This window comes from Daphnia pulicaria, chromosome 1 (genome assembly GCF_021234035.1).
Source record: "Daphnia pulicaria isolate SC F1-1A chromosome 1, SC_F0-13Bv2, whole genome shotgun sequence".
In the NCBI taxonomy this organism is placed as follows: Eukaryota; Metazoa; Arthropoda; class Branchiopoda; order Diplostraca; family Daphniidae; genus Daphnia; species Daphnia pulicaria.
This window is the reverse complement of record NC_060913.1, coordinates 7,522,910-7,548,980: the sequence shown is the minus strand read 5'-3', so window position 1 is coordinate 7,548,980 and position 26,071 is coordinate 7,522,910. Positions and strand designations below refer to the sequence as shown.

General features: G+C 36.2%; 11 protein-coding genes across 17 annotated transcripts; 4 read left to right on the top strand and 7 right to left on the bottom strand.

Moving 5' to 3' along the window:
* Positions 1–609: 609 nt before the first annotated feature.
* Positions 610–1,243, bottom strand: LOC124326524 (adhesive plaque matrix protein-like). Its single transcript, XM_046785425.1, has 2 exons — positions 1,203–1,243; positions 610–1,129 (listed from the first exon to the last, which is right to left on the bottom strand). The coding sequence occupies exons 1-2, from the start codon at positions 1,206–1,208 to the stop codon at positions 707–709; spliced, it is 429 nt and encodes a 142-aa protein (XP_046641381.1). The 5' UTR covers positions 1,209–1,243; the 3' UTR covers positions 610–706.
* A 1,113-nt stretch (positions 1,244–2,356) lies between these two features.
* Positions 2,357–9,947, bottom strand: LOC124326480 (repetitive proline-rich cell wall protein 1-like). Of its 6 annotated transcripts, none has more exons than XM_046785360.1 (3): positions 9,892–9,947; positions 9,670–9,820; positions 2,357–2,755 (listed from the first exon to the last, which is right to left on the bottom strand). In XM_046785360.1, exons 1-3 carry the CDS (start codon positions 9,895–9,897, stop codon positions 2,445–2,447), a joined length of 468 nt encoding a protein of 155 aa, XP_046641316.1. In that variant the 5' UTR covers positions 9,898–9,947; the 3' UTR covers positions 2,357–2,444. The 6 variants fall into 6 exon arrangements, with proteins under 6 accessions (XP_046641316.1, XP_046641348.1, XP_046641340.1 ...); XM_046785376.1 differs by lacking the exon at positions 2,357–2,755 and adding an exon at positions 7,596–7,669 and having other exon boundaries at positions 9,414–9,820; XM_046785392.1 differs by lacking the exons at positions 9,670–9,820; positions 9,892–9,947 and adding an exon at positions 4,377–4,439 and having other exon boundaries at positions 2,357–2,840.
* Positions 4,981–5,627, top strand: LOC124326515 (adhesive plaque matrix protein-like). Its single transcript, XM_046785412.1, has 2 exons — positions 4,981–5,020; positions 5,094–5,627. Exons 1-2 carry the CDS (start codon positions 5,015–5,017, stop codon positions 5,535–5,537), a joined length of 450 nt encoding a protein of 149 aa, XP_046641368.1. The 5' UTR covers positions 4,981–5,014; the 3' UTR covers positions 5,538–5,627.
* A 1,076-nt stretch (positions 9,948–11,023) lies between the features above and the next one.
* Positions 11,024–11,611, bottom strand: LOC124321293 (adhesive plaque matrix protein-like). The gene is made up of 2 exons (XM_046784213.1): positions 11,556–11,611; positions 11,024–11,498 (listed from the first exon to the last, which is right to left on the bottom strand). The coding sequence occupies exons 1-2, from the start codon at positions 11,559–11,561 to the stop codon at positions 11,115–11,117; spliced, it is 390 nt and encodes a 129-aa protein (XP_046640169.1). The 5' UTR covers positions 11,562–11,611; the 3' UTR covers positions 11,024–11,114.
* A 507-nt stretch (positions 11,612–12,118) lies between these two features.
* On the top strand, positions 12,119–12,805 carry LOC124348047 (adhesive plaque matrix protein-like). The gene is made up of 2 exons (XM_046798676.1): positions 12,119–12,198; positions 12,272–12,805. Exons 1-2 carry the CDS (start codon positions 12,193–12,195, stop codon positions 12,713–12,715), a joined length of 450 nt encoding a protein of 149 aa, XP_046654632.1. The 5' UTR covers positions 12,119–12,192; the 3' UTR covers positions 12,716–12,805.
* A 1,875-nt stretch (positions 12,806–14,680) lies between these two features.
* Positions 14,681–17,126, bottom strand: LOC124321005 (repetitive proline-rich cell wall protein 1-like). 2 transcript variants are annotated; one of them, XM_046783918.1, is made up of 3 exons: positions 17,071–17,126; positions 16,593–16,999; positions 14,681–14,848 (listed from the first exon to the last, which is right to left on the bottom strand). In XM_046783918.1, exons 1-3 carry the CDS (start codon positions 17,074–17,076, stop codon positions 14,830–14,832), a joined length of 432 nt encoding a protein of 143 aa, XP_046639874.1. In that variant the 5' UTR covers positions 17,077–17,126; the 3' UTR covers positions 14,681–14,829. The 2 variants fall into 2 exon arrangements, with proteins under 2 accessions (XP_046639874.1, XP_046639873.1); XM_046783917.1 differs by lacking the exon at positions 14,681–14,848 and having other exon boundaries at positions 16,486–16,999.
* A 1,076-nt stretch (positions 17,127–18,202) lies between these two features.
* LOC124351215 (early nodulin-75-like) lies at positions 18,203–18,760 on the bottom strand. The gene is made up of 2 exons (XM_046801962.1): positions 18,735–18,760; positions 18,203–18,677 (listed from the first exon to the last, which is right to left on the bottom strand). Exons 1-2 carry the CDS (start codon positions 18,738–18,740, stop codon positions 18,294–18,296), a joined length of 390 nt encoding a protein of 129 aa, XP_046657918.1. The 5' UTR covers positions 18,741–18,760; the 3' UTR covers positions 18,203–18,293.
* A 577-nt stretch (positions 18,761–19,337) lies between these two features.
* LOC124312004 (adhesive plaque matrix protein-like) lies at positions 19,338–19,983 on the top strand. The gene is made up of 2 exons (XM_046776429.1): positions 19,338–19,377; positions 19,450–19,983. Exons 1-2 carry the CDS (start codon positions 19,372–19,374, stop codon positions 19,891–19,893), a joined length of 450 nt encoding a protein of 149 aa, XP_046632385.1. The 5' UTR covers positions 19,338–19,371; the 3' UTR covers positions 19,894–19,983.
* A 2,516-nt stretch (positions 19,984–22,499) lies between these two features.
* On the bottom strand, positions 22,500–23,201 carry LOC124321245 (repetitive proline-rich cell wall protein 1-like). The gene is made up of 2 exons (XM_046784151.1): positions 23,146–23,201; positions 22,500–23,074 (listed from the first exon to the last, which is right to left on the bottom strand). The coding sequence occupies exons 1-2, from the start codon at positions 23,149–23,151 to the stop codon at positions 22,649–22,651; spliced, it is 432 nt and encodes a 143-aa protein (XP_046640107.1). The 5' UTR covers positions 23,152–23,201; the 3' UTR covers positions 22,500–22,648.
* Positions 23,202–24,277: 1,076 nt separating this feature from the next.
* LOC124321291 (adhesive plaque matrix protein-like) lies at positions 24,278–24,865 on the bottom strand. Its single transcript, XM_046784210.1, has 2 exons — positions 24,810–24,865; positions 24,278–24,752 (listed from the first exon to the last, which is right to left on the bottom strand). Exons 1-2 carry the CDS (start codon positions 24,813–24,815, stop codon positions 24,369–24,371), a joined length of 390 nt encoding a protein of 129 aa, XP_046640166.1. The 5' UTR covers positions 24,816–24,865; the 3' UTR covers positions 24,278–24,368.
* Positions 24,866–25,372: 507 nt separating this feature from the next.
* On the top strand, positions 25,373–26,059 carry LOC124341415 (adhesive plaque matrix protein-like). The gene is made up of 2 exons (XM_046794684.1): positions 25,373–25,452; positions 25,526–26,059. The coding sequence occupies exons 1-2, from the start codon at positions 25,447–25,449 to the stop codon at positions 25,967–25,969; spliced, it is 450 nt and encodes a 149-aa protein (XP_046650640.1). The 5' UTR covers positions 25,373–25,446; the 3' UTR covers positions 25,970–26,059.
* The last annotated feature ends 12 nt before the right edge of the window (positions 26,060–26,071 follow it).

Sequence of the window (26,071 nt, the reverse complement as noted above, 5' to 3'; positions counted from 1 at the left end):
CCACCCATTTCCCCCCACGCCGGCTCCCTCAAAAGCGCGCGATTTCTCTGTTTAACAGAGAAAAAGGCGCGCTGGGTGGAAATGGCTCTACGGAGCGTTCCCAAACTTAGGGCTCGATTTCAAAGTTACCTTCCCTTGATTGCAAAAATCTGAAAAAAATTAGCTTATTCCTACACACTATGTCTACAGCCAAAAAAAAAATTCGTCCGACAAAAATTGGATTTTTTGGAACGCCGAGAAAAACGCCTTTTTTTTTACCACCGTAAGCTAATTAGTAAATGATCTACGTATATATACAGTAAATTCGTCTTTTTTAAATTTAAGTACATTTGCCACAGGTGTCCAGTTGTATACATTTAAATTAACGAACACCAAAGTGCCACAGAGACCTCTTTTTAAAAAAGATGATTTGAATATCTATGAATTTCTTCTCCTCTTCCGTTCTTGTTCAGATTCTTGAGTGATCCTATACATCGAAGATAGCAAGAAAACAAAAGGTAAAATCATCAATCGCACCAAGAATAATATTGTTGAAATTGAACTTGACCTTCATGACTCATGCGTGACTAAAAATGGTAGGCAAAACGTGGATAAAAATGGTAATTATTCTTCAGAGACAAAAAATTTATTAAAACCGATAAAAACATCAAGTAAAATTCATCTCAGACAAATTTAAATCATGAGCTGTATGGAAGACGCAATTGTTTTAATATTTGATTGGATATGTTGGGGCGTAGGAAGGATGATACTGTGGTGGAGATGAGTAAGTCGGTTTGTATTCCGGATACGCAGGTTTGTATGCGGGTTTGTAGGCTGGGGCCGGGTGGGCATACGTTGGTTCATGGTAAACCGGTTTGTGTTCGGTATAAGCTGGCTTATACTCTGGGTAAGTGGGCTTGTAAGCTGGTTCTGCATAGTACGGCTTTTGAGTTGGATATTCCGGCTTGTACTCTGGTTTGTACTCCGGCTTGTATTCGGGCTTGTATTCCGGCTTATACTCCGGCTTGTACTCCGGCTTGTATTCGGGCTTGTACTCCGGCTTGTATTCGGGATAGTAGCTTGGCTGCTGATAATAGGGTGTTTGGTCAGCAGCAACGGCTGCAATTAAAGTGGCGATGATTAATAAGACCTATTATGAAACATTATATTATTTCCCTATTAGTCGAATTTCTTTCAATAAAAATGGTTAAAAAAATTTAAACCTTCATATTGTTTAAGATTATGTTCTTGAACAAAGGATGAATTGATGACTGATGCTTTTCCACTGATGTCTGGTAGGTTTTATACTTACTGGAGTGATACGCATTCTTTTTACGATGGTTTTCTGACAGAATTTGGCTAATAGAAAATAAGAACCAGTAACATTTTTGCGGTTGTTCATTTCATTTTCATTAATCCAAGTTTTGGCAATGTATTTTCCCTCTTAATTCTTGCGGGATTTTCTCCTTGCTGAGGTATGCCAAAAATAGAAAATCTATCGGAAACCACCAATGATATGGTCAATCCCGCATAAGCCTATCTTAGAGAAAATAGGGCGACGTCTTAATGATCAGTCTCGTGTGTCTTTCACGCTCCAACGCTCTCATTCCATCATCGTATCCCTTTTTATTTGTGTTTTTTCCCACTTATTGCTCGAAAATTATTTTTTTTTCTCTATTTTATATATTCTTTTCTGCAATTGTAGACTACCAGGAATTTTTCGAAAAATATCTGCGCATATTTTCTGCTTGGTCTTATTATTGCAGACCGTCGTGATGTTACGGTATACACCATAAAATAATTTAGTGAACCATTTGCCTCAAAACACTTGCGCCACCCAAACGACGATGTACAATACGGTAATACTTGCAAGGCAAGGTGAATTTCCGTCATTTATTAACACAAAATCTTGATTAAAATTTCTGAAGTTGATTAGTCATTTAATTATGGATCAAATTTGAGTGAGAAATGTTGGCAATAAAATATAGGCTACTTACTTATGATAAATGATATCTAGATGTTACGACATTTAAAATTATGTCAGTATATGTGTAGCAGGTGTGCAGTTATTAGATTTTGATTACTATATGATTAGACAACACTACACTGTAGCATTAGAGAACCCTTTCAAAATATAATGACCTAAATTTCTTCCTTCTTCCAATCTTTTCGAGTTTCAGAGTGAGTGAGTCGTCAGCCACATCGAAGAAAACGAAAACAATTAGTTAATCCGTTATTCGCATCAAGAATAATATTCTTGAAAGTGCACTTGATCTTCATGGGTGACTGATTTGAACGAGGAGAAGTTCAGGTACCAATAAATAATAATTAAATGTTAAAAATGACACAAAGAGAAAGAGACTGAAAATGACAAGAATCTTGAGCGAAAAAAATTTATTGAAACGCAAAGTGAAATTCATCGCAGACAAATTTACATGATAAGCTACATGATAGACGCAATTGTTTTAATATTTGACTGGATATGTTGGGGCGTAGGAAGGATACTGTGGTGGAGACGAGTAAGTCGGTTTGTGTTCCGGATACGCAGGCTTGTATGCGGGTTTGTAGGCTGGGGCTGGGTGGGCATACGTTGGTTCATGGTAAGCCGGTTTGTGCTCGGTATAAGCTGGCTTGTATTCTGGGTAAGTGGGTTTGTAAGCTGGTTCTGCGTAGTACGGTCTTTGAGTTGGATATTCCGGCTTGTACTCTGGCTTGTATTCCGGCTTGTACTCTGGCTTGTACTCCGGCTTGTACTCTGGCTTGTACTCCGGCTTGTGTTCTGGATAGGGAGAGTAGCTCGACTGATAATAGGGAGCTTGGTCAGCAACAACGGCAACAATTAAAGCGGCGATTATTAAGACCTAATAAAATTATTTGTCATTTTGGTAGACACTGCTGAATGTCCTTATTTAAAATAGAATTAACAAACCTTCATGCTTATTAGGTGATATTATTAAGCTAATACGAAGGATGAATTGATAAGTGATACTTTTCTTCTATGTCCTGGTTGTTTTTATATGTTTTGGAGTGAGACACCTCCCTTGGGGATGGTCTCCTGATAATATTCTATCAATTGCAAGTAGTAACAGGGAAAATTGTTGCGGTATTTCGTTTTCAATTTTATCGATTCACTATTTATTTTAGCAAAAATTTCTCTACGAGTTATTGCAAAAACAAAAACAAAATTAAATAAATAAAAACCACCAGCATGGACATGCCAGCCTTGTCTTAAGGAAATATAGGTTGACGTCTTAATTATCACTATCAGTCTCATGTGGTTTCCTTCTCCAACGCTACAATCCATCATCAATTCCTTATTTGTTGCTTTGTTCCTGCACAACCTTGAATTAGAAAATGAATTGCCTTTCTCTATTTAATTAAGATAATAATCTGCAATAGACTGAGACTATAAATTTTTTCAGGAATTTTCGTGCGTATATTTTACTTTTGCTTTGCTTTTTTAAAAATCTTTATTACCCTATTGAAGTCTGTATATGATTGATGTATGACAGATTCAAGCCCACTGAGATCTCCATATACTTAATTGTGCGTCATCCAAACTGGATTTAACTACAATGTAAGCTTTATAACCACTAACTGGTAAATGATCCCCACATTTGCCTGTTTCTTTATTTGACTGGGTGTCCCCAGCAGTATGTATAGTTGTTATTAAATTTGGATTTTTAGAACAAAAAACGGTAAGGCGTATAAAAAAACCACTTATTAAGACGTCTTTGAAGAGATACACGACATTAATAGTCACGGCAACGTTACCACGCGCTGACTGCATAAACAACAATCGAGAAATTATATTTGAAATGTCATATTTATCATACCTTCAGTTTATTGTCAGTAATACGAATTGGTTTATCAAAATTTTAACATTTAGTAAAACACAAAATATAGATTTGATTCGCCGGTATTATTACAAGATCAACTATGTAACTTGGGCTTTGTTAATATTTGACTGGATATGTTGGGGCGTAGGAAGGATACTGTGGTGGAGACGAGTAAGTCGGTTTGTATTCCGGATACGCAGGCTTGTATGCGGGTTTGTAGGCTGGGGCTGGGCGGGCATACGTTGGTTCGTGGTAAGCCGGTTTGTGCTCGGTATAAGCTGGCTTATACTCTGGGTAAGTTGGCTTGTAAGATGGTTCGGCGTAGTACGGTTTTTGATTTGGATATTCTGGCTTGTATTCGGGCTTGTATTCCGGTTTATACTCCGGCTTGTATTCCGGCTTGTACTCGGGTTTGTATTCCGGATAGGGAGAATAACTCGGCTGATAATAAGGTGCTTGGTCAGCAACAACAGCAACAATTAAAGCTGCGACGTATAAGACCTGGAAAAATTGTTTGTCATTTTATTGAGTTTTTTTTGAAAATTAGAATTATTATACCTTCATGATTGTGGCGTAGTGATGTTTTTTTTTACAGCAGCTGAATGTAACTGATGCCTTCTTCACGTTCCATCCGTGTTTTTATACTGGGTAAAATTTTCTTCCTCTACTTTTGCTGTTCATTCCGGCAGATATTCTGTAAAGGAAAAATGCGAAAAATCTACAAAGAGAATTTTTGCGGTTTTCTATCAAATATCGAATACTCCAACTAAGGAAGCATCTTGGTCATATTTTTCACTTTCAACATCAGATGGAAGAATTGTGACGGAAGAATTTTCTTCTGTATGCGGCAAAATATACTTATGATTCTGGGAAATAATTTAATGAAAGTTCCGTGTTACCCACACCAAACCGTACCAATGCGAAAACTATAGCTTATTAGCTGTACAGTAAAAATATTGTGAACACTTTCTTGGCGAATGAAGTAAAACCACACCGTCAATATAGCCTATCAACATATTGTGAACACTTTCTTGTCGAATTGAAGTAAAAACCACACCGTAAATATAGCCTATCAACATTGAGGCAAAAGCAGGAAGAGAACAAATGTGATAATCCAGTATAAAAACATCCAGTAGCCATCGGAAAAGTATCAGTTGTCCAATCGGTCTTCGTACAGTTACATCATCTAAAACAACATGAAGGTATGCTGACCATACTTTGTTAAAAAAATACATGAAGTAGTGTTTGTTATAAAACAATTTAATATCTTATTAGGTTTTAATCATCACCGCTTTAATTGTTGCCGTTGCTGCTGATCAAGCATATCATCATCAGCCAAACTACTCCCCTTACCCAGAGTACAAGCCGGAGTACAAGCCGGAATACAAGCCGGAGTACAAGCCGGAATACAAGCCAGAATACAAGCCCGAATACAAGCCCGAATACAAGCCCGAATACAAGCCGGAGTATAAACCAGAGTACAAGCCAGAATATCCAACTCAAAAGCCGTACTATGCAGAACCAGCTTACAAGCCTACTTACCCCGAGTATAAGCCAGCTTATACCGAGCACAAACCGGCTTATCATGAACCAACGTATGTCCACCCGGCCCCAGCCTACAAACCCGCATACAAGCCTGCGTATCCGGAATACAAACCGACTTACTCGTCTCCACCACAGTATTCTTCTTACACCCCAACATATCCAGTCAAATATTAAAAAACAGCAGCGTCACTCACATTGTTCATCATGTAAATTTGTCTGTGATGAATTACACTTTGCGTTTCAATAAATTGTTGTCTCTCAAGATTCATTGTAATTTTTTAACATTTGATTATTATTTATTAGTACTTGAACTTCTCCTTGAAACATGAATTACCTTTAGTTTTTTATTTATATATCACAATCTGCAATAAACTACTGAAAGTTGTTTTCGGAAATCCCTATGCGTAAATTTGCTTTCTTCTTTATTGCCGCAAACTGAAAATAACGTATGTAAGGAAAGGTGGGGTTATTTGGACCGGTTTTAGTTTTTCTCGTGTAAGGCCTTTCCTAATCATCTGATTTGTAAAATAACTTTTTTATTTTATTTGTCTCACTTTTTTCTATCTCCAGTATTTTTATTTTTTTTAGAGTCGTTAGTTTTTCCTCTACCGATTTTTGAAGTTGCGGAAAAAAATTGGGCATGGAAAAATTCGGAGTTTATATGGGACAGGGCGAAACACTCAAAATTAAGCACTTAAATATTGTTATAAATTAATAAAAAAAATATCATGCTGTTATATTGGCCACCTAGTATTTTTTTTAGCTATGTTTTTAGGTTATTGCTAAATTAAGAAAATAAATTTTTTAAAAACTATTATTTTCTCAGCGTTGCCCTTGAGTTAAGCTCCACCCATTACAGACTCCCATTTGGTCCTAATTTACCCCATATTTTCGTTCCAAATATCCCCTAAAAACGCTTTTGGAAAAACTTGAATTATAAAACACATTTTTAAAGTAAAAAAATTTATTTTTTTTAAATTAAAGATAAAAGGTTTACCTACACTTTTACTATCTGACTTTTCTTTTAAAATTTAGAAATTTTAAGTAAATTCCAAAAACTCCTGAGTTTTTTTAAGAATTTTAGAGGGCTTTTTCTATTTATTAAAAAACTAAAAAACTTTAAGTACAAAAGTAATGATTTTTTATGGAATAAAGTAGTGGAGACCGGGGCTATGTGGAACATTTTTTTTCTTTACGCTGCCATTTAAATAAAAATAAGAATTATGAAAAAATAAAAGTATAGGGGTGATTCCCTGGCATTTATTTAGATTGGGTAATTTTTTCATTTTTTTTTTGTTGAATCATTTAATAGTTATGTGATGAAATGCCAAAAAACAAAAAAATGTAGGGTTAAAGGGAACAGAGCCAGGGGTACAATGGAACATTGTTTTTCTCTGCAACGGCTTAATTATATTTATTAAATAATGCACTGGTGAAAAGGAAATTCATTTCCCTTTCAGAAGTGCTGTATTTTTATTAATTTTATAGAGTAGAAGTGGAGATACTATCAAAAACGTTTTTTCGACAAGTTTTCCTTAGTTTTGGTCGCCAGGGGGCGTTTTTCTTGAAATAAAGTTTATCTGGCAATACCTGTTTAACATATGCTGTATATATTTCGTAATTTTTAGACAAAATGTACATATAAAAATTGCCCTTTACATTTTAGCCCCTAGTCCCACATAGCCCCGGTCTCCCCTAGATACCTATGAACAATATCATGTATTAATTTTAGAATTTTCTAACTAAATTAAACATTTTTTAATTTTCTTTTTCACATAGTACAACGGGCTATATATTCCCCCTCTCCCCTATGATAGAAGCTAGACCACGAAATAATAAAGGGAACCTGAGGTCTCCACACACTTAATTGTGCACCATACAAATTCGAGGTAACTACAATTTAAGCGTGTTAACTACAAATTTGTAAATAATCCCGACATTTGCCCGGTTTTTTATTTGAATCTGTGTGTCATCAGTGTGCAGTTAATTGTTCTTAAATTTGAATGTTTACCGTAGAAATAAACGGTAAGGCATATAAATTCACTAATAACGTCTTTAAGGAGACACAAATTAATATTGACGGTAACGTTATCACGCACTGACTGCAACGATCGAGAAAATAAATTTCAAGTATCAATTATGAACAAAATCATATTTATTTTACATGCAGTTTATTGTCAGTAATACGAATTGGTTTATCAACATTTTAACATTTACTAAAAAAAAACAAAATATGGATTAGATTCGCAGGTATTTTTACAAGATCACTTATGTAACTTAGACTTTGTTAATATTTGACTGGATATGTTGGGGCGTAGGAAGGATACTGTGGTGGAGACGAGTAAGTCGGTTTGTGTTCCGGATACGCAGGCTTGTATGCGGGTTTGTAAGCTGGTGCCGGGTGGGCATACGTTGGTTCATGGTAAGCCGGTTTATGTTCGGTATAAGCTGGCTTATACTCTGGGTAAGTGGGTTTGTAAGCTGGTTCTGCGTAGTACGGCTTTTGAGTTGGATATTCTGGCTTGTACTCCGGCTTGTATTCAGGCTTGTATTCCGGCTTATACTCCGGCTTGTACTCCGGCTTGTACTCCGGCTTGTATTCGGGCTTATACTCTGGCTTGTACTCCGGCTTGTATTCGGGGTAGTAGCTAGGCTGATAATAGGGTGTTTGGTCAGCAACAACGGCTGCAATTAAAGCGGCGATGATTAATAAGACCTATTATGAAACATTATATTATTTCCCTATTAGTCGAATTTCTTTCAATAAAAATGGTTAAAAAAATTTAAACCTTCATATTGTTTAAGATTATGTTCTTGAACAAAGGATGAATTGATGACTGATGCTTTTCCACTGATGTCTGGTAGGTTTTATACTTACTGGAGTGATACGCATTCTTTTTACGATGGTTTTCTGACAGAATTTGGCTAATAGAAAATAAGAACCAGTAACATTTTTGCGGTTGTTCATTTCATTTTCATTAATCCAAGTTTTGGCAATGTATTTTCCCTCTTAATTCTTGCGGGATTTTCTCCTTGCTGAGGTATGCCAAAAATAGAAAATCTATCGGAAACCACCAATGATATGGTCAATCCCGCATAAGCCTATCTTAGAGAAAATAGGGCGACGTCTTAATGATCAGTCTCGTGTGTCTTTCACGCTCCAACGCTCTCATTCCATCATCGTATCCCTTTTTATTTGTGTTTTTTCCCACTTATTGCTCGAAAATTATTTTTTTTTCTCTATTTTATATATTCTTTTCTGCAATTGTAGACTACCAGGAATTTTTCGAAAAATATCTGCGCATATTTTCTGCTTGGTCTTATTATTGCAGACCGTCGTGATGTTACGGTATACACCATAAAATAATTTAGTGAACCATTTGCCTCAAAACACTTGCGCCACCCAAACGACGATGTACAATACGGTAATACTTGCAAGGCAAGGTGAATTTCCGTCATTTATTAACACAAAATCTTGATTAAAATTTCTGAAGTTGATTAGTCATTTAATTATGGATCAAATTTGAGTGAGAAATGTTGGCAATAAAATATAGGCTACTTACTTATGATAAATGATATCTAGATGTTACGACATTTAAAATTATGTCAGTATATGTGTAGCAGGTGTGCAGTTATTAGATTTTGATTACTATATGATTAGACAACACTACACTGTAGCATTAGAGAACCCTTTCAAAATATAATGACCTAAATTTCTTCCTTCTTCCAATCTTTTCGAGTTTCAGAGTGAGTGAGTCGTCAGCCACATCGAAGAAAACGAAAACAATTAGTTAATCCGTTATTCGCATCAAGAATAATATTCTTGAAAGTGCACTTGATCTTCATGGGTGACTGATTTGAACGAGGAGAAGTTCAGGTACCAATAAATAATAATTAAATGTTAAAAATGACACAAAGAGAAAGAGACTGAAAATGACAAGAATCTTGAGCGAAAAAAATTTATTGAAACGCAAAGTGAAATTCATCGCAGACAAATTTACATGATAAGCTACATGATAGACGCAATTGTTTTAATATTTGACTGGATATGTTGGGGCGTAGGAAGGATACTGTGGTGGAGACGAGTAAGTCGGTTTGTGTTCCGGATACGCAGGCTTGTATGCGGGTTTGTAAGCTGGTGCCGGGTGGGCATACGTTGGTTCATGGTAAGCCGGTTTATGTTCGGTATAAGCTGGCTTATACTCTGGGTAAGTGGGTTTGTAAGCTGGTTCTGCGTAGTACGGCTTTTGAGTTGGATATTCTGGCTTGTACTCCGGCTTGTATTCAGGCTTGTATTCCGGCTTATACTCCGGCTTGTACTCCGGCTTGTACTCCGGCTTGTATTCGGGCTTATACTCTGGCTTGTACTCCGGCTTGTATTCGGGGTAGTAGCTAGGCTGATAATAGGGTGCTTGGTCAGCAACAACAGCAGCAATTAAAACGGCGATGATTAAGACCTAATGAAACATTAAATTGACTTTTAATGAACACATCGTCTGAACATCTCATTAAAAATGAATCAACAAACCTTCATGTTGTTTTAGTTGATATTACTGCACGCCAGCTGAATGGATAACTGATGCCTTTCTGCTGACGTCTGGTTGTTTTTATACATATACTAGCTAGATTGACACACCTCCTTTGGTGATGGTTTCCTGATACAATTCGGCAAATAGAAAAAAAGAGCAGGGACAATTTGGGTGTTTTTTATTTCAATTCATCGAATCAAGTAATTGCCGATACATTTTCACTTTTTATTTTTGCGGAAAATTTCTCCTTGAGGTGTGCCGAAGCCAAATAGGAAATCTATCGGAAACCACCACTGCTGATGGGCATTCTCCTATTATCTTGCAGGAAATATCTTATTTACCGAATCTCATGAGGCTCTCTGGCCATCACGGTTTGAATCGCCATAGATTCCGATCGATTCTCTATTTGTTGCATTGTTCCTTCACACTTCTTGCTTAAGAAAATAAATTATCTTGTTCTTCTAATCTGCCACAGACTAGACTGCTGTTGATTTTTTTTTTGGTAATTGTCTTTGGTATTATCAGCTTGCGTCTTATTAAAAAAGTTCGTTGTGATCTATAGGGAGATCCCACGAAATAATAAAAAGAACCCATGGCCTAAAAAACACTCATGCATGCATTATATCCCAGATGGTGATGAACTTACAAGGCAAGAAAAACGGGCATAATTTCTTGTATTCAAAATACAAGTCATTTAATCTAAATTGCTCAAGAGCTGATTACAACTTCTTATGAAAATATATGTATTTTATTTTACTTGAAAATTGAAAATAAAACTTCAGCGACAAACTGGTAGAATGATCTAGACGTTTTACTTCCTTTTCTATTGGAGCATTTGTATCACAGTTTCACAGATGTGCAATTTTTTAAATTGCTTTTTAATCACCCAAAAAGTGCTGCAGAGGCCAACGCCCAAAATATGCTGAGCTGAAATCGGAATAAGTCAATGCAGTGTCGCTTGATAACGATTTTGTCTTGCGAATTGAAGAAAATAGGAAAAACATTCGGTAAAACCATAATTCGCTTAGATTATTATTCCTGAAAAAAGCATTTGACATTTAAAGCCGACGGTTTCAAAAAGAAAGCCTAGAAAGAAATATTCACAAAAATTGTAATAAATGATACAAAATCTTGATATTGACGAAAGATTTATTGAAACGAAAGATGAAATTCATCACAGATAAATTTACATGACGAACAGTGTGAGTGACGCTGCTGTTTTTTAATATTTGACTGGATATGTTGGGGCGTATGAAGGATACTGTGGTGGAGACGAGTAAGTCGGTTTGTATTCCGGATACGCAGGCTTGTATGCGGGTTTGTAGGCTGGGGCCGGGTGGGCATACGTTGGTTCGTGGTAAGCCGGTTTGTGCTCGGTATAAGCTGGCTTATACTCTGGGTAAGTTGGCTTGTAAGATGGTTCGGCGTAGTACGGTTTTTGATTTGGATATTCTGGCTTGTATTCGGGCTTGTATTCCGGTTTATACTCCGGCTTGTATTCCGGCTTGTACTCGGGTTTGTATTCCGGATAGGGAGAATAACTCGGCTGATAATAAGGTGCTTGGTCAGCAACAACAGCAACAATTAAAGCTGCGACGTATAAGACCTGGAAAAATTGTTTGTCATTTTATTGAGTTTTTTTTGAAAATTAGAATTATTATACCTTCATGATTGTGGCGTAGTGATGTTTTTTTTACAGCAGCTGAATGTAACTGATGCCTTCTTCACGTTCCATCCGTGTTTTTATACTGGGTAAAATTTTCTTCCTCTACTTTTGCTGTTCATTCCGGCAGATATTCTGTAAAGGAAAAATGCGAAAAATCTACAAAGAGAATTTTTGCGGTTTTCTATCAAATATCGAATACTCCAACTAAGGAAGCATCTTGGTCATATTTTTCACTTTCAACATCAGATGGAAGAATTGTGACGGAAGAATTTTCTTCTGTATGCGGCAAAATATACTTATGATTCTGGGAAATAATTTAATGAAAGTTCCGTGTTACCCACACCAAACCGTACCAATGCGAAAACTATAGCTTATTAGCTGTACAGTAAAAATATTGTGAACACTTTCTTGGCGAATGAAGTAAAACCACACCGTCAATATAGCCTATCAACATATTGTGAACACTTTCTTGTCGAATTGAAGTAAAAACCACACCGTAAATATAGCCTATCAACATTGAGGCAAAAGCAGGAAGAGAACAAATGTGATAATCCAGTATAAAAACATCCAGTAGCCATCGGAAAAGTATCAGTTGTCCAATCGGTCTTCGTACAGTTACATCATCTAAAACAACATGAAGGTATGCTGACCATACTTTGTTAAAAAAATACATGAAGTAGTGTTTGTTATAAAACAATTTAATATCTTATTAGGTTTTAATCATCGCCGCTTTAATTGTTGCCGTTGCTGCTGATCAAGCATATCATCATCAGCCAAACTACTCCCCTTACCCAGAGTACAAGCCGGAGTACAAGCCGGAATACAAGCCGGAGTACAAGCCGGAATACAAGCCAGAATACAAGCCCGAATACAAGCCCGAATACAAGCCCGAATACAAGCCGGAGTATAAACCAGAGTACAAGCCAGAATATCCAACTCAAAAGCCGTACTATGCAGAACCAGCTTACAAGCCTACTTACCCCGAGTATAAGCCAGCTTATACCGAGCACAAACCGGCTTATCATGAACCAACGTATGTCCACCCGGCCCCAGCCTACAAACCCGCATACAAGCCTGCGTATCCGGAATACAAACCGACTTACTCGTCTCCACCACAGTATTCTTCTTACACCCCAACATATCCAGTCAAATATTAAAAAACAGCAGCGTCACTCACATTGTTCATCATGTAAATTTGTCTGTGATGAATTACACTTTGCGTTTCAATAAATTGTTGTCTCTCAAGATTCATTGTAATTTTTTAACATTTGATTATTATTTATTAGTACTTGAACTTCTCCTTGAAACATGAATTACCTTTAGTTTTTTATTTATATATCACAATCTGCAATAAACTACTGAAAGTTGTTTTCGGAAATCCCTATGCGTAAATTTGCTTTCTTCTTTATTACCGCAAACTGAAAATAACGTATGTAAGGAAAGGTGGGGTTATTTGGACCGGTTTTAGTTTTTCTCGTGTAAGGCCTTTCCTAATCATCTGATTTGTAAAATAACTTTTTTATTTTATTTGTCTCACTTTTTTCTATCTCCAGTATTTTTATTTTTTTTTAGAGTCGTTAGTTTTTCCTCTACCGATTTTTGAAGTTGCGGAAAAAAATTGGGCATGGAAAAATTCGGAGTATATATGGGACAGGGCGAAACACTCAAAATTAAGCACTTAAATATTGTTATAAATTAATAAAAAAAATATCATGCTGTTATATTGGCCACCTAGTATTTTTTTTAGCTATGTTTTTAGGTTATTGCTAAATTAAGAAAATAAATTTTTTAAAAACTATTATTTTCTCAGCGTTGCCCTTGAGTTAAGCTCCACCCATTACAGACTCCCATTTGGTCCTAATTTACCCCATATTTTCGTTCCAAATATCCCCTAAAAACGCTTTTGGAAAAACTTGAATTATAAAACACATTTTTAAAGTAAAAAAATTTATTTTTTTTAAATTAAAGATAAAAGGTTTACCTACACTTTTACTATCTGACTTTTCTTTTAAAATTTAGAAATTTTAAGTAAATTCCAAAAACTCCTGAGTTTTTTTAAGAATTTTAGAGGGCTTTTTCTATTTATTAAAAAACTAAAAAACTTTAAGTACAAAAGTAATGATTTTTTATGGAATAAAGTAGTGGAGACCGGGGCTATGTGGAACATTTTTTTTCTTTACGCTGCCATTTAAATAAAAATAAGAATTATGAAAAAATAAAAGTATAGGGGTGATTCCCTGGCATTTATTTACATTGGGTAATTTTTTCATTTTTTTTTTTGTTGAATCATTTAATAGTTATGTGATGAAATGCCAAAAAACAAAAAAATGTAGGGTTAAAGGGAACAGAGCCAGGGGTACAATGGAACATTGTTTTTCTCTGCAACGGCTTAATTATATTTATTAAATAATGCACTGGTGAAAAGGAAATTCATTTCCCTTTCAGAAGTGCTGTATTTTTATTAATTTTATAGAGTAGAAGTGGAGATACTATCAAAAACGTTTTTTCGACAATTTTTCCTTAGTTTTGGTCGCCAGGGGGCGTTTTTCTTGAAATAAAGTTTATCTGGCAATACCTGTTTAACATATGCTGTATATATTTCGTAATTTTTAGACAAAATGTACATATAAAAATTGCCCTTTACATTTTAGCCCTTAGTCCCACATAGCCCCGGTCTCCCCTAGATACCTATGAACAATATCATGTATTAATTTTAGAATTTTCTAACTAAATTAAACATTTTTTAATTTTCTTTTTCACATAGTACAACGGGCTATATATTCCCCCTCTCCCCTATGATAGAAGCTAGACCACGAAATAATAAAGGGAACCTGAGGTCTCCACACACTTAATTGTGCACCATACAAATTCGAGGTAACTACAATTTAAGCGTGTTAACTACAAATTTGTAAATAATCCCGACATTTGCCCGGTTTTTTATTTGAATCTGTGTGTCATCAGTGTGCAGTTAATTGTTCTTAAATTTGAATGTTTACCGTAGAAATAAACGGTAAGGCATATAAATTCACTAATAACGTCTTTAAGGAGACACAAATTAATATTGACGGTAACGTTATCACGCACTGACTGCAACGATCGAGAAATTATATTTCAAGTATCAATTATGAACAAAATCATATTTATTTTACATGCAGTTTATTGTCAGTAATACGAATTGGTTTATCAACATTTTAACATTTACTAAAAAAAACAAAATATGGATTAGATTCGCAGGTATTTTTACAAGATCACTTATGTAACTTAGACTTTGTTAATATTTGACTGGATATGTTGGGGCGTAGGAAGGATACTGTGGTGGAGACGAGTAAGTCGGTTTGTGTTCCGGATACGCAGGCTTGTATGCGGGTTTGTAAGCTGGTGCCGGGTGGGCATACGTTGGTTCATGGTAAGCCGGTTTATGTTCGGTATAAGCTGGCTTATACTCTGGGTAAGTGGGTTTGTAAGCTGTTTCTGCGTAGTACGGCTTTTGAGTTGGATATTCTGGCTTGTACTCCGGCTTGTATTCAGGCTTGTATTCCGGCTTATACTCCGGCTTGTACTCCGGCTTGTACTCCGGCTTGTATTCGGGCTTATACTCTGGCTTGTACTCCGGCTTGTATTCGGGGTAGTAGCTAGGCTGATAATAGGGTGTTTGGTCAGCAACAACGGCTGCAATTAAAGCGGCGATGATTAATAAGACCTATTATGAAACATTATATTATTTCCCTATTAGTCGAATTTCTTTCAATAAAAATGGTTAAAAAAATTTAAACCTTCATATTGTTTAAGATTATGTTCTTGAACAAAGGATGAATTGATGACTGATGCTTTTCCACTGATGTCTGGTAGGTTTTATACTTACTGGAGTGATACGCATTCTTTTTACGATGGTTTTCTGACAGAATTTGGCTAATAGAAAATAAGAACCAGTAACATTTTTGCGGTTGTTCATTTCATTTTCATTAATCCAAGTTTTGGCAATGTATTTTCCCTCTTAATTCTTGCGGGATTTTCTCCTTGCTGAGGTATGCCAAAAATAGAAAATCTATCGGAAACCACCAATGATATGGTCAATCCCGCATAAGCCTATCTTAGAGAAAATAGGGCGACGTCTTAATGATCAGTCTCGTGTGTCTTTCACGCTCCAACGCTCTCATTCCATCATCGTATCCCTTTTTATTTGTGTTTTTTCCCACTTATTGCTCGAAAATTATTTTTTTTTCTCTATTTTATATATTCTTTTCTGCAATTGTAGACTACCAGGAATTTTTCGAAAAATATCTGCGCATATTTTCTGCTTGGTCTTATTATTGCAGACCGTCGTGATGTTACGGTATACACCATAAAATAATTTAGTGAACCATTTGCCTCAAAACACTTGCGCCACCCAAACGACGATGTACAATACGGTAATACTTGCAAGGCAAGGTGAATTTCCGTCATTTATTAACACAAAATCTTGATTAAAATTTCTGAAGTTGATTAGTCATTTAATTATGGATCAAATTTGAGTGAGAAATGTTGGCAATAAAATATAGGCTACTTACTTATGATAAATGATATCTAGATGTTACGACATTTAAAATTATGTCAGTATATGTGTAGCAGGTGTGCAGTTATTAGATTTTGATTACTATATGATTAGACAACACTACACTGTAGCATTAGAGAACCCTTTCAAAATATAATGACCTAAATTTCTTCCTTCTTCCAATCTTTTCGAGTTTCAGAGTGAGTGAGTCGTCAGCCACATCGAAGAAAACGAAAACAATTAGTTAATCCGTTATTCGCATCAAGAATAATATTCTTGAAAGTGCACTTGATCTTCATGGGTGACTGATTTGAACGAGGAGAAGTTCAGGTACCAATAAATAATAATTAAATGTTAAAAATGACACAAAGAGAAAGAGACTGAAAATGACAAGAATCTTGAGCGAAAAAAATTTATTGAAACGCAAAGTGAAATTCATCGCAGACAAATTTACATGATAAGCTACATGATAGACGCAATTGTTTTAATATTTGACTGGATATGTTGGGGCGTAGGAAGGATACTGTGGTGGAGACGAGTAAGTCGGTTTGTGTTCCGGATACGCAGGCTTGTATGCGGGTTTGTAAGCTGGTGCCGGGTGGGCATACGTTGGTTCATGGTAAGCCGGTTTATGTTCGGTATAAGCTGGCTTATACTCTGGGTAAGTGGGTTTGTAAGCTGGTTCTGCGTAGTACGGCTTTTGAGTTGGATATTCTGGCTTGTACTCCGGCTTGTATTCAGGCTTGTATTCCGGCTTATACTCCGGCTTGTACTCCGGCTTGTACTCCGGCTTGTATTCGGGCTTATACTCTGGCTTGTACTCCGGCTTGTATTCGGGGTAGTAGCTAGGCTGATAATAGGGTGCTTGGTCAGCAACAACAGCAGCAATTAAAACGGCGATGATTAAGACCTAATGAAACATTAAATTGACTTTTAATGAACACATCGTCTGAACATCTCATTAAAAATGAATCAACAAACCTTCATGTTGTTTTAGTTGATATTACTGCACGCCAGCTGAATGGATAACTGATGCCTTTCTGCTGACGTCTGGTTGTTTTTATACATATACTAGCTAGATTGACACACCTCCTTTGGTGATGGTTTCCTGATACAATTCGGCAAATAGAAAAAAAGAGCAGGGACAATTTGGGTGTTTTTTATTTCAATTCATCGAATCAAGTAATTGCCGATACATTTTCACTTTTTATTTTTGCGGAAAATTTCTCCTTGAGGTGTGCCGAAGCCAAATAGGAAATCTATCGGAAACCACCACTGCTGATGGGCATTCTCCTATTATCTTGCAGGAAATATCTTATTTACCGAATCTCATGAGGCTCTCTGGCCATCACGGTTTGAATCGCCATAGATTCCGATCGATTCTCTATTTGTTGCATTGTTCCTTCACACTTCTTGCTTAAGAAAATAAATTATCTTGTTCTTCTAATCTGCCACAGACTAGACTGCTGTTGATTTTTTTTTTGGTAATTGTCTTTGGTATTATCAGCTTGCGTCTTATTAAAAAAGTTCGTTGTGATCTATAGGGAGATCCCACGAAATAATAAAAAGAACCCATGGCCTAAAAAACACTCATGCATGCATTATATCCCAGATGGTGATGAACTTACAAGGCAAGAAAAACGGGCATAATTTCTTGTATTCAAAATACAAGTCATTTAATCTAAATTGCTCAAGAGCTGATTACAACTTCTTATGAAAATATATGTATTTTATTTTACTTGAAAATTGAAAATAAAACTTCAGCGACAAACTGGTAGAATGATCTAGACGTTTTACTTCCTTTTCTATTGGAGCATTTGTATCACAGTTTCACAGATGTGCAATTTTTTAAATTGCTTTTTAATCACCCAAAAAGTGCTGCAGAGGCCAACGCCCAAAATATGCTGAGCTGAAATCGGAATAAGTCAATGCAGTGTCGCTTGATAACGATTTTGTCTTGCGAATTGAAGAAAATAGGAAAAACATTCGGTAAAACCATAATTCGCTTAGATTATTATTCCTGAAAAAAGCATTTGACATTTAAAGCCGACGGTTTCAAAAAGAAAGCCTAGAAAGAAATATTCACAAAAATTGTAATAAATGATACAAAATCTTGATATTGACGAAAGATTTATTGAAACGAAAGATGAAATTCATCACAGATAAATTTACATGACGAACAGTGTGAGTGACGCTGCTGTTTTTTAATATTTGACTGGATATGTTGGGGCGTATGAAGGATACTGTGGTGGAGACGAGTAAGTCGGTTTGTATTCCGGATACGCAGGCTTGTATGCGGGTTTGTAGGCTGGGGCCGGGTGGGCATACGTTGGTTCGTGGTAAGCCGGTTTGTGCTCGGTATAAGCTGGCTTATACTCTGGGTAAGTTGGCTTGTAAGATGGTTCGGCGTAGTACGGTTTTTGATTTGGATATTCTGGCTTGTATTCGGGCTTGTATTCCGGTTTATACTCCGGCTTGTATTCCGGCTTGTACTCGGGTTTGTATTCCGGATAGGGAGAATAACTCGGCTGATAATAAGGTGCTTGGTCAGCAACAACAGCAACAATTAAAGCTGTGACGTATAAGACCTGGAAAAATTGTTTGTCATTTTATTGAGTTTTTTTTGAAAATTAGAATTATTATACCTTCATGATTGTGGCGTAGTGATGTTTTTTTTACAGCAGCTGAATGTAACTGATGCCTTCTTCACGTTCCATCCGTGTTTTTATACTGGGTAAAATTTTCTTCCTCTACTTTTGCTGTTCATTCCGGCAGATATTCTGTAAAGGAAAAATGCGAAAAATCTACAAAGAGAATTTTTGCGGTTTTCTATCAAATATCGAATACTCCAACTAAGGAAGCATCTTGGTCATATTTTTCACTTTCAACATCAGATGGAAGAATTGTGACGGAAGAATTTTCTTCTGTATGCGGCAAAATATACTTATGATTCTGGGAAATAATTTAATGAAAGTTCCGTGTTACCCACACCAAACCGTACCAATGCGAAAACTATAGCTTATTAGCTGTACAGTAAAAATATTGTGAACACTTTCTTGGCGAATGAAGTAAAACCACACCGTCAATATAGCCTATCAACATATTGTGAACACTTTCTTGTCGAATTGAAGTAAAAACCACACCGTAAATATAGCCTATCAACATTGAGGCAAAAGCAGGAAGAGAACAAATGTGATAATCCAGTATAAAAACATCCAGTAGCCATCGGAAAAGTATCAGTTGTCCAATCGGTCTTCGTACAGTTACATCATCTAAAACAACATGAAGGTATGCTGACCATACTTTGTTAAAAAATACATGAAGTAGTGTTTGTTATAAAACAATTTAATATCTTATTAGGTTTTAATCATCACCGCTTTAATTGTTGCCGTTGCTGCTGATCAAGCATATCATCATCAGCCAAACTACTCCCCTTACCCAGAGTACAAGCCGGAGTACAAGCCGGAATACAAGCCGGAGTACAAGCCGGAATACAAGCCAGAATACAAGCCCGAATACAAGCCCGAATACAAGCCCGAATACAAGCCGGAGTATAAACCAGAGTACAAGCCAGAATATCCAACTCAAAAGCCGTACTATGCAGAACCAGCTTACAAGCCTACTTACCCCGAGTATAAGCCAGCTTATACCGAGCACAAACCGGCTTATCATGAACCAACGTATGTCCACCCGGCCCCAGCCTACAAACCCGCATACAAGCCTGCGTATCCGGAATACAAACCGACTTACTCGTCTCCACCACAGTATTCTTCTTACACCCCAACATATCCAGTCAAATATTAAAAAACAGCAGCGTCACTCACATTGTTCATCATGTAAATTTGTCTGTGATGAATTACACTTTGCGTTTCAATAAATTGTTGTCTCTCAAGATTCATTGTAATTTTTTAACATTTGATTATTATTTATTAGTACTTGAACTTCTCCTTGAAACATGAATTACCTTTAGTTTTTTATTTATATATCACAATCTGCAATAAACTACTGAAAGTTGTTTTCGGAAATCCCTATGCGTAAATTTGCTTTCTTCTTTATTGCCGCAAACTGAAAATAACGTATGTAAGGAAAGGTGGGGTTATTTGGACCGGTTTTAGTTTTTCTCGTGTAAGGCCTTTCCTAATCATCTGATTTGTAAAATAACTTTTTTATTTTATTTGTCTCACTTTTTTCTATCTCCAGTATTTTTATTTTTTTTAGAGTCGTTAGTTTTTCCTCTACCGATTTTTGAAGTTGCGGAAAAAAATTGGGCATGGAAAAATTCGGAGTTTATATGGGACAGGGCGAAACACTCAAAATTAAGCACTTAAATATTGTTATAAATTAATAAAAAAAATATCATGCTGTTATATTGGCCACCTAGTATTTTTTTTAGCTATGTTTTTAGGTTATTGCTAAATTAAGAAAATAAATTTTTTAAAAACTATTATTTTCTCAGCGTTGCCCTTGAGTTAAGCTCCACCCATTACAGACTCCCATTTGGTCCTAATTTACCCCATATTTTCGTTCCAAATATCCCCTAAAAACGCTTTTGGAAAAACTTGAATTATAAAACACATTTCCCTACTAACACGGCCCATTCTCTTTATGTAAGATGTAGATAAATATGGGATGGATAGATCCAGGTCGCAATTGTGGGGCGGTAGTATAGCGTAGGTATAAATTTATTCGGATCTAGGATGGGATCAAATAAAGAATATTCATCGTAGATCCACCAGCGTATATTCATTAACATACTGATTGTACATCAAAGTAATATACTCGGGGGTATGATTTTGTTGTGATACCATTTGGTACATACACAGAATGTGCATCACAGTATAACCATATTAGGTACACAGTGGACGAAAAAGCTAAAAAATATCTCAATTTCCATTACTCCCAAACGTTTGTTCCTAAATTGTACGAGCAGTTGGTCAAATGGTTAGAGAGGTGAGCTACGGATATGAAGGTCAGTAGTTCAAGTCTCGGGGTAGACTTTTATCTTTTAATTTCTGACAGAAATCATATCCAAAGATGGATGTTATTTAAGGATACTGTGTATACACAAACCGGTATATTCAAGGGACATACAAATGGTACGTGCGGGGAAGGGGAAATAAGGATAAACATGAAGCATTCCATGGATATGCTGTTTGTATCTCCCTTATCCTTGGGAGTACGCTTCAGTCATATCCATGGAACATCGCTGTGTTAGTAGGGTTTTAAAGTAAAAAAATTTATTTTTTTTAAATTAAAGATAAAAGGTTTACCTACACTTTTACTATCTGACTTTTCTTTTAAAATTTAGAAATTTTAAGTAAATTCCAAAAACTCCTGAGTTTTTTTAAGAATTTTAGAGGGCTTTTTCTATTTATTAAAAAACTAAAAAACTTTAAGTACAAAAGTAATGATTTTTTATGGAATAAAGTAGTGGAGACCGGGGCTATGTGGAACATTTTTTTTCTTTACGCTGCCATTTAAATAAAAATAAGAATTATGAAAAAATAAAAGTATAGGGGTGATTCCCTGGCATTTATTTAGATTGGGTAATTTTTTCATTTTTTTTTTGTTGAATCATTTAATAGTTATGTGATGAAATGCCAAAAAACAAAAAAATGTAGGGTTAAAGGGAACAGAGCCAGGGGTACAATGGAACATTGTTTTTCTCTGCAACGGCTTAATTATATTTATTAAATAATGCACTGGTGAAAAGGAAATTCATTTCCCTTTCAGAAGTGCTGTATTTTTATTAATTTTATAGAGTAGAAGTGGAGATACTATCAAAAACGTTTTTTCGACAAGTTTTCCTTAGTTTTGGTCGCCAGGGGGCGTTTTTCTTGAAATAAAGTTTATCTGGCAATACCTGTTTAACATATGCTGTATATATTTCGTAATTTTTAGACAAAATGTACATATAAAAATTGCCCTTTACATTTTAGCCCCTAGTCCCACATAGCCCCGGTCTCCCCTAGATACCTATGAACAATATCATGTATTAATTTTAGAATTTTCTAACTAAATTAAACATTTTTTAATTTTCTTTTTCACATAGTACAACGGGCTATATATTCCCCCTCTCCCCTATGATAGAAGCTAGACCACGAAATAATAAAGGGAACCTGAGGTCTCCACACACTTAATTGTGCACCATACAAATTCGAGGTAACTACAATTTAAGCGTGTTAACTACAAATTTGTAAATAATCCCGACATTTGCCCGGTTTTTTATTTGAATCTGTGTGTCATCAGTGTGCAGTTAATTGTTCTTAAATTTGAATGTTTACCGTAGAAATAAACGGTAAGGCATATAAATTCACTAATAACGTCTTTAAGGAGACACAAATTAATATTGACGGTAACGTTATCACGCACTGACTGCAACGATCGAGAAAATAAATTTCAAGTATCAATTATGAACAAAATCATATTTATTTTACATGCAGTTTATTGTCAGTAATACGAATTGGTTTATCAACATTTTAACATTTACTAAAAAAAACAAAATATGGATTAGATTCGCAGGTATTTTTACAAGATCACTTATGTAACTTAGACTTTGTTAATATTTGACTGGATATGTTGGGGCGTAGGAAGGATACTGTGGTGGAGACGAGTAAGTCGGTTTGTGTTCCGGATACGCAGGCTTGTATGCGGGTTTGTAAGCTGGTGCCGGGTGGGCATACGTTGGTTCATGGTAAGCCGGTTTATGTTCGGTATAAGCTGGCTTATACTCTGGGTAAGTGGGTTTGTAAGCTGGTTCTGCGTAGTACGGCTTTTGAGTTGGATATTCTGGCTTGTACTCCGGCTTGTATTCAGGCTTGTATTCCGGCTTATACTCCGGCTTGTACTCCGGCTTGTACTCCGGCTTGTATTCGGGCTTATACTCTGGCTTGTACTCCGGCTTGTATTCGGGGTAGTAGCTAGGCTGATAATAGGGTGCTTGGTCAGCAACAACAGCAGCAATTAAAACGGCGATGATTAAGACCTAATGAAACATTAAATTGACTTTTAATGAACACATCGTCTGAACATCTCATTAAAAATGAATCAACAAACCTTCATGTTGTTTTAGTTGATATTACTGCACGCCAGCTGAATGGATAACTGATGCCTTTCTGCTGACGTCTGGTTGTTTTTATACATATACTAGCTAGATTGACACACCTCCTTTGGTGATGGTTTCCTGATACAATTCGGCAAATAGAAAAAAAGAGCAGGGACAATTTGGGTGTTTTTTATTTCAATTCATCGAATCAAGTAATTGCCGATACATTTTCACTTTTTATTTTTGCGGAAAATTTCTCCTTGAGGTGTGCCGAAGCCAAATAGGAAATCTATCGGAAACCACCACTGCTGATGGGCATTCTCCTATTATCTTGCAGGAAATATCTTATTTACCGAATCTCATGAGGCTCTCTGGCCATCACGGTTTGAATCGCCATAGATTCCGATCGATTCTCTATTTGTTGCATTGTTCCTTCACACTTCTTGCTTAAGAAAATAAATTATCTTGTTCTTCTAATCTGCCACAGACTAGACTGCTGTTGATTTTTTTTTTGGTAATTGTCTTTGGTATTATCAGCTTGCGTCTTATTAAAAAAGTTCGTTGTGATCTATAGGGAGATCCCACGAAATAATAAAAAGAACCCATGGCCTAAAAAACACTCATGCATGCATTATATCCCAGATGGTGATGAACTTACAAGGCAAGAAAAACGGGCATAATTTCTTGTATTCAAAATACAAGTCATTTAATCTAAATTGCTCAAGAGCTGATTACAACTTCTTATGAAAATATATGTATTTTATTTTACTTGAAAATTGAAAATAAAACTTCAGCGACAAACTGGTAGAATGATCTAGACGTTTTACTTCCTTTTCTATTGGAGCATTTGTATCACAGTTTCACAGATGTGCAATTTTTTAAATTGCTTTTTAATCACCCAAAAAGTGCTGCAGAGGCCAACGCCCAAAATATGCTGAGCTGAAATCGGAATAAGTCAATGCAGTGTCGCTTGATAACGATTTTGTCTTGCGAATTGAAGAAAATAGGAAAAACATTCGGTAAAACCATAATTCGCTTAGATTATTATTCCTGAAAAAAGCATTTGACATTTAAAGCCGACGGTTTCAAAAAGAAAGCCTAGAAAGAAATATTCACAAAAATTGTAATAAATGATACAAAATCTTGATATTGACGAAAGATTTATTGAAACGAAAGATGAAATTCATCACAGATAAATTTACATGACGAACAGTGTGAGTGACGCTGCTGTTTTTTAATATTTGACTGGATATGTTGGGGCGTATGAAGGATACTGTGGTGGAGACGAGTAAGTCGGTTTGTATTCCGGATACGCAGGCTTGTATGCGGGTTTGTAGGCTGGGGCCGGGTGGGCATACGTTGGTTCGTGGTAAGCCGGTTTGTGCTCGGTATAAGCTGGCTTATACTCTGGGTAAGTTGGCTTGTAAGATGGTTCGGCGTAGTACGGTTTTTGATTTGGATATTCTGGCTTGTATTCGGGCTTGTATTCCGGTTTATACTCCGGCTTGTATTCCGGCTTGTACTCGGGTTTGTATTCCGGATAGGGAGAATAACTCGGCTGATAATAAGGTGCTTGGTCAGCAACAACAGCAACAATTAAAGCTGCGACGTATAAGACCTGGAAAAATTGTTTGTCATTTTATTGAGTTTTTTTTGAAAATTAGAATTATTATACCTTCATGATTGTGGCGTAGTGATGTTTTTTTTACAGCAGCTGAATGTAACTGATGCCTTCTTCACGTTCCATCCGTGTTTTTATACTGGGTAAAATTTTCTTCCTCTACTTTTGCTGTTCATTCCGGCAGATATTCTGTAAAGGAAAAATGCGAAAAATCTACAAAGAGAATTTTTGCGGTTTTCTATCAAATATCGAATACTCCAACTAAGGAAGCATCTTGGTCATATTTTTCACTTTCAACATCAGATGGAAGAATTGTGACGGAAGAATTTTCTTCTGTATGCGGCAAAATATACTTATGATTCTGGGAAATAATTTAATGAAAGTTCCGTGTTACCCACACCAAACCGTACCAATGCGAAAACTATAGCTTATTAGCTGTACAGTAAAAATATTGTGAACACTTTCTTGGCGAATGAAGTAAAACCACACCGTCAATATAGCCTATCAACATATTGTGAACACTTTCTTGTCGAATTGAAGTAAAAACCACACCGTAAATATAGCCTATCAACATTGAGGCAAAAGCAGGAAGAGAACAAATGTGATAATCCAGTATAAAAACATCCAGTAGCCATCGGAAAAGTATCAGTTGTCCAATCGGTCTTCGTACAGTTACATCATCTAAAACAACATGAAGGTATGCTGACCATACTTTGTTAAAAAAATACATGAAGTAGTGTTTGTTATAAAACAATTTAATATCTTATTAGGTTTTAATCATCGCCGCTTTAATTGTTGCCGTTGCTGCTGATCAAGCATATCATCATCAGCCAAACTACTCCCCTTACCCAGAGTACAAGCCGGAGTACAAGCCGGAATACAAGCCGGAGTACAAGCCGGAATACAAGCCAGAATACAAGCCCGAATACAAGCCCGAATACAAGCCCGAATACAAGCCGGAGTATAAACCAGAGTACAAGCCAGAATATCCAACTCAAAAGCCGTACTATGCAGAACCAGCTTACAAGCCTACTTACCCCGAGTATAAGCCAGCTTATACCGAGCACAAACCGGCTTATCATGAACCAACGTATGTCCACCCGGCCCCAGCCTACAAACCCGCATACAAGCCTGCGTATCCGGAATACAAACCGACTTACTCGTCTCCACCACAGTATTCTTCTTACACCCCAACATATCCAGTCAAATATTAAAAAACAGCAGCGTCACTCACATTGTTCATCATGTAAATTTGTCTGTGATGAATTACACTTTGCGTTTCAATAAATTGTTGTCTCTCAAGATTCATTGTAATT